The 12,343-nt window shown below is 40.6% G+C and overlaps 1 protein-coding gene across 5 annotated transcripts in view; it reads right to left on the bottom strand.

Annotated features, from left to right (window-relative positions):
• Nucleotides 1-2,392: 2,392 nt before the first annotated feature.
• The window catches only part of IPCEF1 (interaction protein for cytohesin exchange factors 1), an 88,048-nt gene continuing 78,097 nt past the window's right edge, over nt 2,393-12,343 (bottom strand). For all 5 annotated transcript variants that reach the window (XM_052784681.1, XM_052784679.1, XM_052784682.1 and 2 more), the window contains 2 exons: nt 11,380-11,570; nt 2,393-7,891 (listed from right to left, as the gene is read on the bottom strand). In XM_052784681.1, coding sequence (XP_052640641.1) covers nt 7,691-7,891; nt 11,380-11,570 — 392 coding nt within the window. In that variant the 3' untranslated portion in view covers nt 2,393-7,690. The remainder of the gene's footprint in view (nt 7,892-11,379; nt 11,571-12,343) is intronic.

The raw sequence follows: 12,343 nt of genomic DNA, 5'->3' as shown, positions 1-12,343 counted from the left end.
ACACCATGACAGTGGCTTTTGGGTTTTACCAGACTTGCACAGACATTTCATGAGGCACAGAAATATGCCATGGTCCTTACCGCCAGCATGAGAGAATTTTTCACAAAACAACCTCCCACCTCTCAACCCTCACCTCTTAGGGTGGTCTGCAAAACAGCTTTAACAAGTCACTGGCTGAGATTCATGGATGTTAAATAACCGGATACTAAAAATCATCACCTCTGAGACATCAGTTGCATGGCAGGTTGTGGGTTTCCACTGATGTCATGCCTCTCATTTGCCCGCAGGAAATAATCATCCCTTTCCCCCCCCTCCCCACATTTACTACCTCTCCTTTCCTAGCGCCTGCCTTGGCCCCTCAGGCGTCATCTTGCTTTTCCTCACAGAAATCTTTATCCTCAGACTGTATATGGTTTCAGTTTGCTGCTTCTGTTTCAGGTCTGGAGAGGGCCAGTGTGCCAGACAGCGTCTCCATTTTTCCACCTGCAGCAAATGCTGTCACCCCACTGTAAAACTTGCTCAGATGTAGACTGAGACCGTCGCGCCTACAGCAGTAACGCTATTACTTCCCCTCTGACACAGAAACCTCCAATTTTCTCCTTCGCTTGCTATCTTGCTAACAGCCAGCAGGCTGTGCTAAGGGATCAGTTTTCTCCATCAGAAAACTTGCTGAGACCCGTTTGCAAGAAGCTGTGTTTTCCCACCGGCAACACAACGAGAACTTCTGTGTCTGCCTGAGACGGACACCGCTCTGCCCAGAAGTGGAAAGAGGAAGGATACACGTTTCCCCATCAAAATAACAGGGCAGTTTGTCACCACGCACAGTATCCCATGTACCAAAGCTTCTGTCAGACAATTTTAAACATCCCCTAGTGACAAGTAGGTCATTTCTTGAGCACAGGAAGAGAGTACAGGAGCTTTCCTCCTGACAGTAGGTACTTTCTCCCAGCAATAAGAAACAGCCCATGATAATGTCAGAAGAATGATGCCTGAGCCTTTCCAAAATGTGAGGTGATGAAATAGGGCTAGATGCCAGGAATGGCACCTTTGCCCTCTGTTGCCAGTTGAACATACTGACAAGCCCAAATTCACAGGGGCTGTCTGGAAGCCCGGTGAAGCCCAGTGGTTTTTTTTAAGCAGACAAAAGACAAATGTCCAAGTCATAATGCTCAACTCATTTCTATCCTTATAAAACTTCAGAACAGGTTATATTTTGTACTACCACAGGAGACTGTAAATCAAAAGCCAGAGGAAAACAAGAGGCGGTCCAAGCCAGCAAGGTATGGTTTCATAGCTAGCATAAACGGGTGCATGTATGGTGCTCCAGCTCCAGCCACTGCCTCTCTCATGCCTGCACCAGCATCCCTGCAGCAAACATGTCAGGAAGGATCCTAAGGAAACATATAATTGTTTTTTTGTAGAGTTTAGCTTTCAGGCCCAGAAACAAAACATTTGGCCATGCATGAGGCACGGAAAGCAAGAGCACAGGCTGAGATCACAGTAAACCCCACATGAAAACTGTTTCCTCAGGTTGTCTTTACAATCATGTGTTGCAGGGGGAAAAAAACAGAAATCATCACTTGGTGAAAGTGAAGCTGCAGCTTTGCGGGCAGCTGAGTCAAGTTAATGCTCTGCTCCTAAAAGGAAGAGAACCCCCTCTTCCCTCCTGCTTACACAGCTCTTCTTCCTTCTGCTTCTGCCTACACAATCCCACTGCCTCCCTTGTGAGGGCTCTGGCAGGCACTGAACCTCTTCGTAAGCCAATTTTATTCACCATCACAGTAGATGACTATCCAGCTTGCCGTGTCTGTTCCTTGCTGCCTGACTCGGTTGAGCAGACAGAGGTGCCAAATGATGAGCAGATTAGCCTGAAGCAAACAGTGGGAGCATATAGGAGATTGGGGGAACAGAGGGGAACAGGGACATTTTTCCATCAGGGCAGCCGAGCCTTAGACAAGCTCATTTCTTAGGAAACACACCTTCACTGTGCTGCTATCTGGCTGGCCTGTCCAGCTAAACTGAAACTCTTTTGACAAAGATCCCAATCCTCTTTTAATTGAAACAGGCTGCTCTGTGAGCTAAAAAAAAGATCCAGCAATGTCCCACGCCTGTCAGAAGAGACCATCCTTCCTTAAGGGTGCCTACAGCAACCGATTAAAGAGAATTAGATAATTTAACAGCAGTTTCAAAAATTACATTGCCCCACTAGTGGAAGGCATTCCTCAGTCAAACCAGTCATTGACTATTCCTGGTTCCAGATTATTCAACTTAACAGTAATATTAGTCCCAAGGGGAAATTGCTTGTTTAAAGAACCAGCAAACCCTTATTTTATTATATAGCAGTAAACTGAAAAATCCGCAGTAAAAAGTAAAAAAAAGGCTGAGCAAAATATTCTCTCATTTCAGTGTTTAATTGACAAGTGCAAACATAATGGTCTCATTCTGCAAGATGTGTGCATCATTCCATTAAAATCAAGTCACGTGTGTGGGCAACAAGCAGTAAAAAGGCAGTGCTGAGTGCAAACATTGTGCTTTGAGTTTGAAACCAGTGAAAAAAAAAAATAGACTTAGCAGATAAAATACCAAACTGGGATTCCATATACCTCCATGGTGCTGCAGGCCCTGCCCCTGCCTAACAGATATCCTTGCAAATATTTCTTTATGCATGGCTTTCCCTGTCTACACAGAGGGTAACGGAACAGATACCCCCATTCCTCCTTTTGGCCAGTCCTCAGCACTGAAAGCTTTGCACAAGAGCTCTGCTATTAGTATGCACATATGGCATTTCACCAGGTGAGTTATTTTGCTAAACGTTCATAGACTTACCTGAATTTTTGCTAGACTAGTGCTAGTTTCTCTTCTCATGAGAGTGGGAGACATGTTTTCATATCCTCTTTTCTTCATTTTTAGGTGGGAGAAGGTAAAACTGCCATAAGCATCTTCAAGAATCAGAATAATTTGGGTAGGTCCTAAGGCATCTAGGACATGGGGAGTGTTAGAATTCACATGGTTCCTATGCTATGGTATGATGATGTAAACTATTTGCCCTATAGAAATGCCATACACTTACATCCTCAAAATGGACCTCATGTGGATCAGATGGGGTACAAAAGCCTCAGACACTGTGGTAGCTACAATGGTTTCCCAAAGAAATGGATTTTCTGTGTTAAAGGCTGAGTCATCTAAAGTCAATCATTTCAAGGTAATACATCAAGGCTGATGAGCTATCAATGAATTACATGCATATTTCATTTTTAACTTTCTGCCAGCTTATAAACCACTCCCTTTGGATTTTTACCAGGAGGAAATAAATCAGAAAAATATTCATTATTCCAGAGCAGACAGGTCTTGGAACTTCTCCCATAGCAAACTTCAAGGAATGTAGTACTCTCCTCAACACCTGACAATCTTTTTTCAGTGTTGAAATGCCCAGCTTTTGGCAAGCTTAGCTCCCATTACCCTTATGCACAGGGACAAGAATTTCAGCCTGATCTTAGCTCAGAGCTTTTCTGTTCTGTGTCTCCTTTTCCTTTTTTCACCTCGATTTTTGTTTTAGTTAATAATAAAGCCAGTACTCAAAAATGCAAGAATGTGGCAGCAGACCAAAATGGGATAAATCTTCAAGCCATCAAGGAAATGCTGACTGACGTTTTAAATGTCTGCTGCTTCAAAATGCCCCACATAAAACAGGAAATATGACTCTGGCTCTACTACTACAAGAAAACCACTTTGGCTTCCTGTTAACAGAAAGACACATCTCATATAAATGAAGTAAGCCCAGGCCCACATTGCAATTGGTCACTTCTGCACCACCAAAAAAGCAAAACAACAAAAAAGTCCAAACCCCAAACTTCAACCACAGTATATGAAGTTCCTCATATAGAAGTATGCTTACATGGACTCCCTTGCTACTTTAAGAGTTAAAAAATACAAGTTTTTATATTAAATCTGTAATAGACATGTAAGCTTACAGGCTCACACAACAGATGCAGCATGGCCATAATTTTTCCTAGTTAGAAGTAATTTTAAATTCTGAAATTCTACATAGTTTTAAATCAAATACCACCTCTTTTCTTCCCCTTCCTCCTTGGCTGTCCCAAAGCAGCCTTTTCTCTCAATATGAAGGTTTCCTCCAAAAATAAAAGTATTTGGGGGGCGGGGGGGGGGGGGGGAGGTTGTAGCACATTATTTATTCCTGTTTATTCCTGTTGCAGGTGAAACCCAGTTTTGAGTAAATCATCAGAACTAGATGCAGAAACAATTCACAGTCTCCACATGAAACCTCTCTCATCTTATGAAAGGAAATGTGATCCCACCTCATTCTAGTAGCTCATGACATCTACACCACCAAAGCAGAGAGATTTGGTTTCCAGAAAAGCCACCAGAGACAGACTACAGAAACAGCTGAAATTAGATATTGTCATTAGTTACTCCAAAATCTGCATAACTGGACTTACTGCACCAATACCAAAAGGCTTACTGATGAAGGAATAATTGTCCATGCACACACAGTTTCTCCTGAAAAAGTACATAAAACAAGTCCCATGAGGCAGATGGTTAAAGACTTTTGGAGATTCACTAGGGATGCACAGTTTCCCTACACTATGAGTCAATAGTGCAGGCCTTCCAAATTCAGACCAACAGATACCATTTACCCCAAGTATCACTGAGCAGAGAGTTGTCCAGGTTTCTCCTGCTGAGGTGGGTCCCCACTGCATCCACTAGTTGTAGCTGTCAGCTTGTGCACACTTCTTCCTCCGACTGTGGCTTCCACATTGCTGCACAGCCCCTTGTGATGAACCCAGCACCAGATGAAAACTGTCACATTAATTAGCAATGCTGGAAAATGAAACCTGGTTTACTCCAATTTTTCACTTCACATTTCCCACACTTTCCATTTGTTTCGGGTCTAAATAGGAGCTGAAGAGAATGGAGATAGACTCCCAGCACTGCACTTGCATAAAACCCATACATTTGTTTTCTTGAACACACAGAAATTTGTTAAAATAATAATTGCATTAAAATAACCCCATTCAAGAATTTTCTGTTCTTTTCTAAGAGGGTGATACAGCCCATCCTCAGCAGGTTTCCAAAACCTCAATAGTTCAACAATAAGTATCTACTGACCATCTGAAAGAGTAGTTTAAAAGTTATTTTAGGCTACATAATCTGTCAAAACCAATAGTAGAGTTTAGGCGGTCCGAGGACAGTTCTCTTTCTCTATAATTGGGGAACCTGTTTTGTATATGCTTATACAAGCACAGTGTGAAAAGAGCCAACACAGCATGTGCAGGCCACATAGTGCTTTCCTTTGTGTAGTGCAAATCTACTTCAGCAAACGGAGTTGACTAGGACTTTGCTCAGAACTGCAAGGCACTGACTCATCTGGCCCAGTTCAACAGGCCACTTAAGCACGTGCTTGTTTTTAAGATCTAAGTGAAGATACTTTTGAAGAAAAATGGTGTTTACATGCTGTGTTTCATGAGAAACTCTTACTTGCAAGAGAAAATGTGCATGCAATTTGACCTCCATTTTTTATCAATTATTTAGTGCCAGGTAGTTAAAATTGAGATGGACCAAGCAAATTAATCCCTACACTCCTAATTTTCAGTGTGCTCTCAGCAGTTAATTGACATCATGTCAAATTCAGGGCCTATCCTTCTCCCATGTACACATCTGCTTTGAAGAATTTCAGTTAGGAACAGGACACTCACAGATGTCCACTGTTCGAGGGTCTTCTGGGAATGGTGAAAAGTAAAAAAAAAACAAAAACAACAAAAAAAACCCCCCAAACTTTAAATGGGCTCAATTTTTAAGACACAATTACTCTAAACCAAGTTGCACCAGCTATTGATCTTTCTTAATTTCTAGCAACTTCTACTTAGAATTAGTACTGCTCATATGATGATTTTCCTGTTTTATAGCTTACCGTCTGCTCCTCAGTTCTCACACTCAACACAGCCTTAACTGCCATTTTTGGATACATTGGGACATAATTTCATGTCTCTATTTTAAAAGGAAAGCTGCTGAGTATTAAAAATGCAAAATCAACAGCCAGACTTATCACTACATAGGTGGAAAAGATTTCACATGTTCCTACTAACACTATTAACTTTTGTTTTCTCAGTCAAGCTATGATAAAACATATAAAGACAGGTCAATATGGCTGCATCTGTACAGTGTATTTTGCTTTAAAAGATAAAACTGTGTTGAAAACTAATGACAAAGAATATCTTCACAAAATAGTCAACAGAAGTGCAGATTGCCACAGTTCCTGTAGTGGCATTAATTTGAGAACAATGGGCTAGTTCTTGCTTTTCAAAATTCAGCACTCTGCAAAGTTCCTCATATTTGTACACATGCAGAAGATGGGAAGGCAAAAACTCCAAACCTTGTACTGAGCACAATGAAGCCAAAAAGTCATGATCCTGCAGCAAAACCTCTTAACATGCTTATTTTTGTTTGCCCAAAGGGAAATCCTGAAACTTCCCAGAAAACTTATTTTCCTGCCCTAAGTTGTACAGATTTTCTTCATCTAAAACTCAAAACTAGAAAGACAGAATAAAAAGTTATAGCAGATGTCCCAGGGTAGTCTCTGTTGTAGAGCCATTACTGTGATTCATAATGGAACAAATAACAAGGAGCCATTTCAAGTCAACCTGTAAGCACTCTCATCTAGGTGGGTCTGGTCCATGTGTGCCTGTCTACATTAGGAAATTCAGCATATATAAATATATAAATAAAACATATACACAGTACATAGTCACATTCATATAAGCCATAAAATGACATATATTTACAAAAATATTTGCAGCTATGTTTTACACTTTCAGGTCCACATCAGGAATTTAATTATTTAGCTTCTGCCTTGTGAACTTGATCATCTTCCTACGTAGGAATCTGGGATGAACTTGTACCTTATATACTTACAATTGTCAAAAATAAGAAAGAAGAAAATAATCTTCCAAGGAATTCTGCCAAGTCCATAAGAAAAGTTGAAACTTGTTGAAGCATTAGCTTCCTCACAGAAGAGTAAATTACATGTTAGCAAACACTGAGACCTTCTCTTCTTCATGTAGAAAGACAGTACCTTGGTCTGGCCCATAAATAAATTTGAAACTCATAAAACGTCAGGCAGAGCACAAACAGGGTGCCTGACAGCTGTCTGTAGTATAAACTCATGCATAATTACTATTCTAGTTGACTCAGTTTAAACTGGTAGAGTGATGAAAGTGAATGAATGTAGAGATGAAAATGCATACATCAGGTTACCTTACAGGGTAAAAAGGTAGAGAGTAGACTACATCCTGTTGGCATTGTTTTAGCTTCCTTTAACAGTAAGTTACATGGTTAAAACAACCCCAAGGATCCCACATTTATACAGTACATATACAGTTCTGTGACTTCCAGGAGTTGGACATACTTAATTTACTTCTCCAAAGATGGAAAAACATTTCTTTTCTGCTTCATAAAATACTCTTCTTAGGTATGCAGCCCAGGTTCAGGCATGCTTTTTTAATTTGAGGGGTTTGCCTTTTTGACATGAGTTTTGCAAGAGGAATTAAAGCTTTGGAGAAGGGGTTGTTTTCCTTTCGCAGAACACTTGGAAAAAACAAACCTCAAAATGCAGCAGTTTAAAGTGCCTGTACGTGAAGACCCATGGAGAAAAATCTTGCTATGAACCATGGCCTCAGATAGCACTTTCAGCAATAGGCTGTGGAGTCATCTCTTGCTCCTCGCTATTCTCTGTGGACATGTCCTGGACCTCCTGCTGCTGATAAATATCTTGGACCAGCATGATGTTTGTGTTCCTCCATTCTCTGTACTTCATTGCCGTCAACTTTGGGTCATCTAGCAACTGGTTAATCGTGGCCAGGTCATGTTCCTTACACTAGGAAGAGAACAAGTGGTTATTTCCAATAGAAACTGTCAAGCTCATTGTCCGTAACAAAAACACTCTCTATGTCACAAGGAGATGGCGAATTATCTATCCTCCTGCCAACTTGTTCCCATTTTTAGAATGTAGATCATCAAAGTTAAGTCCACAGCAGAAATTCATCCCAGTTGAAGGCAAAATTATGATTTCATGTAGATTTTTTATTTTATAGGATTCATAGCAAAACTTCATGAGAGAAGATTCATGCGAAAATTAGACATTGTTACGCTGTCTCACAACAAGTTAGTACTTGCATTAAACTAGACACAACAGCATTTATTTCTGTAATTCACACCAGTTCCAACTTTCATCAAAAAATACTTATTCTGTGGTCACATTATAAATGTCTCTTCTCCGGGAGCTAGACAGAAAATAATTTTGGATATAATCTGTGCACTAGCAGTAGACTTGCTAGAGCACACGTGGCTGCTAATACATCTACCGCCAGCTACTAGCTACTACTAGTAAATCTGATCTCTACTTTTAGACAAGAGCAGCTCAGACCGTATATTGCAGGCACCCTGGTTCAATGGTAAGACGTGAACAGTCACTGACATAGGGACACTGAGAACCTTTATGTCACAGAATCACATTATGGTTGAGGTTGGAAGGGACCTCTGGAGGTCATCCAGTCCAACCCCCTTTCACAAGCAGAGCCACCTAGAGCAGGCTGCCTAGGACCATGTCCAGATGGGTTTTGAATACCTCCAAGGATGGAGACTCCACAGCCTCTCTGGGCAACTCGTGCCAGTGCTTGGTCACCCTAACAGTAAAAAAGTGTTTCTTGATGTTCAGAGGGAACCTCCTGTGTTTCAGTTTGTGCCCATTGCCTCTGGTCCTGGCACAAGGCACCACTGAAAAGAGCATGGCTCTGTCTTCTTTACACCCTCCCTTCAGGTATTTATACTCATCGATGCCCTCACATTTTCTGACACAACAAACCATTTTGCTTTTCCAGCCCTTATTGCCTATCCATGCAGTGGACCACAAGATAGAGAAGCCCTAGTTACCAGCTACAATTTCTTAATGGAGGCACTAACAAACCTTTACTGCTTTTACCTGGCTCCATCCCCCCTCAGTCTGTGTGTGAAAGCAGTGGAATAGTTCTAACTATCCTCTCCTGCTGCCACCAGTTTCATCAACCCCCAAGGACACTCCGTGCCAGTGGCTGCCTTGAAAACACCTTGAAAATACTCCCACACACTCATGACACTTCCTGATAGTAGCAATCAGCTGCTGGGATATCCATATCCCACTACTACTCTAATGAACTATCACCTACTCTAATTCCTGTAATGCCTGAGCTGCTTTTTAAACACAAAAGCTTGTTCAAGTGTTGGTTTACACAAGTCCTGCCCTCAAGACCTAGTGCCAGCCCCTGTAAGAAGGCTTCTGGCATTGATGCAGAGGTGTGTGCAGTTAGCCTAAGAGAAGAAGAGGAGATAGGGAGGTAGAAGGGAGAGAAGAGTATTTCCAGCAGACAAACTTGGTGGCAAAAAGCCATGCCATGGAATTTTTTCTGTACCACTAAATCTATTTCCCGCATTTATTAAGCCTGTGATGCATTTGCACCCAGCTTCCCTCTCTTCCAAGCTATCCAAAGCATGTTTTGTTAATGATACATTGTGGCAGCAACATTAATCTGTTGTTAAAGGTATAGAGTCAAAAGTCCGAAATTAAAATTGCACTGAGTCTTGCATAAATCACTTCTCAAACTAATAGGGTTTTAATTAAAGCAGAGTAAATATGGATCAGATGCAAAACTCTCCTGATTTTTAAATTTCCAATAGATCATTTCCAATTACCTCACATCTCATGTTATACATTAAGAAAATTGACTTTAAAAGCACATAATCCCACTGATGCAAAGAATATGCCACTTTCCCACTGCAGGCATTTGCCTTTCAGACAGGCTAACTTAAACACTGCTGTGTATAGAACTCTGTTTGTGTCTGTGAGAAAATGTCTGTGCTATATTTGTCTTGTCAATAGTCCAATTTCTTAGTTTGAAGAAAGCAAAAAAAGATCAACACATTTTATACATTATGAACACTCCAAAAATGATTTTTCCATATTAAATACAAGTGTTAGACAAGCCTAAGGTTTTAAACACTGCTCGTTGCAACTTATACAATACTCTCGTGCTAAATCAATGCAAAGCTGTCCTCCTTGCTCATGTCTGGCAGTAAGGCTCCCATTCAGCTCCATACTAATGAAATTGATTGTCCCACAAGATAGAACTCCATTTTGTCCTAACTGGTTCTTAGATTTACTAGGGAGGCTTCTATCGGGGAAAACTTTGCAGTATGTTTCCATATTTAGCTTCCTGTCCCATAAAATAGACATACTTTTTAAACGAACTTTCTGTTATATGATGGGCTTACTTTATTGCTGATGCAGGTGAATACTGCTATAGCCAGTACCATGTCACTGAAGACTCTGATACTGAGAAGATACTTCACCAGGTCTCATATGGAGCCAGTCAGAATGCCTATATTCCCACTTGCCTTTTCAACTGTATCTTCAGGAATTTTAACACAGGCCAGGGTGCCAAAGCCAAGCCTCCCATTGCAACTAATAGTCAAATCAATGATTGTGCTGATAGGATTTTTTACAGGCATTTCTCCAGCTTACAGTGCCTGAAGCCAAATACACACACTTGAAACAAGATACTCAATTCCTGCTTCTAATGCTTATAAAAAGAAACAAGTGAAGCCCCAGGTTTGCACTTATTCTTTCTTCTCCTTACAATTTAAATTGTATGGTTAAGCTTTCTGTTTCCCTTGGTACCATTCAGAAGCAGGCTTTGAAATCCTGTGACACATGATGCTGGAGAGTAAACAACCTCATAAATCCCCATATTCCAGACAGATTTACTGGCCCTTTCATAGAACGTCCCCTGAACCCCTCCACCCCTCCAGTTCATGGTACATTTCCAACATAAAAGCAGGATGCTTTTGTTATTAAAAATATTTTAGTTACAGGAGGTCTTTACAATAGCTTTGGCACATCCTGTACATTCTCCAATAATCACATAAGGAAAACTTTTTTTGGCTCAGGGTCATTTTCATGTCCTTTATCATCAACGTACTTTGTCTGCTCTTCCTTTTTTAAGGCTCCCCTGTTTAGTGCATTCAGCTGAGCTTGCAAGTTTTCCAGCTAACGAAGAGAAGCTTTCTTTATTAAGTTTTCCAAATGGGCTGGAACTTCTGCAAGAAGAGTCCCTTCTGAACTATTGCCTTTACTTCCAGTTCAAATTGAACAACAAAACACAGATCAGTATTCAGAATGAAGTAGAAAACAATTTCAAAAACTTAACCAAATTCTCTGGGGCTTTAAGTTAATATGTAATTAGAGTTTGGCTGAAGTCTAGGCTTCCTTCTTTTTTCAGCCAAACTGTTTCTTTCTCTCGGGCTTTTTCTTGGCTAGCTCTGCGACCTCACCTTTAATGTGCTGTTCAGCATTCGAATTTTGTGGAGTTTCTCATTAATGGAGGGGTTTTTGCTGCGTTTGATAAATGACTTCCTAAGTTCCTTCTTTGTTGACAGCCGACGATCACCAATGGGAGACAGGCTTGCTTGTTCTAATGACTTGTAAAGTCGCTCCATCTCATCATCATCACATTTTTCCTGATCTGCAAAGAAAAGAATAAATTGGGTATGAGAATGTGAATGTGGAAGCAGATAGCAGAAATGTTAAGTTCACCTATCAGGAAGGCTCTTAGCCAAGTTAAAAAGTAATGGTATTAGCGTTAAAATCAAGGGCAATTTTTAGGGTAATCTATAGGGTAATAACACATATGAGAATGACATACTACCAAACTCAAATGTTTTTAAGAATCAGGTCGTGATCCAAACAGATACGAGCATGTATTTCCACTGATTGAGTGCTGCTTTAATGCTCTGAATATATCACAGACTTTGAAAGTATCAGTAATGCTACATTTGAATGAAAACAACTTTGATACCATCTACACCCATTCACCCTTCCCTACACGCTGCACAGAGTGAATTACATTTCTACCTGGCAACTCACAGGTCAAATTCTATTTGGCATACTGATTCATTGCCAGGTTTTGGTAATTATTGAAACCAGAGTTTAAAAAAATTGAGCAATAAAATGAAACATAGGAACATTTCAGGGGCCCCAAGAGAAGATCCCTAGAAAACAGATTAAAGCAGGAGCCCTTCGGGCACCTGATGCCTAACCCCTAAGTTTCATAGATTGCAGCACAGAAATTACTTGTGATGCCTCTCAACAAAGCCTTGATTATCTCCACCTTAATTATTCTGATGGCTCCCAAGCTGCAGCACCATTTTCCATGATAGAAAGGAAAAGCTAGTAAACAGCTGAGAATGAAATAGCATAAAATAAGACAAAAATTGAAGCAAAGGCATTTTTCAGAAT

This window comes from Harpia harpyja, chromosome 4 (assembly GCF_026419915.1).
Source record: "Harpia harpyja isolate bHarHar1 chromosome 4, bHarHar1 primary haplotype, whole genome shotgun sequence".
NCBI classification, from domain to species: domain Eukaryota; kingdom Metazoa; phylum Chordata; class Aves; order Accipitriformes; family Accipitridae; genus Harpia; species Harpia harpyja.
The sequence above is the reverse complement of the archived record's forward strand: the minus strand, read 5'-3'. Positions and strand labels throughout refer to the sequence as shown.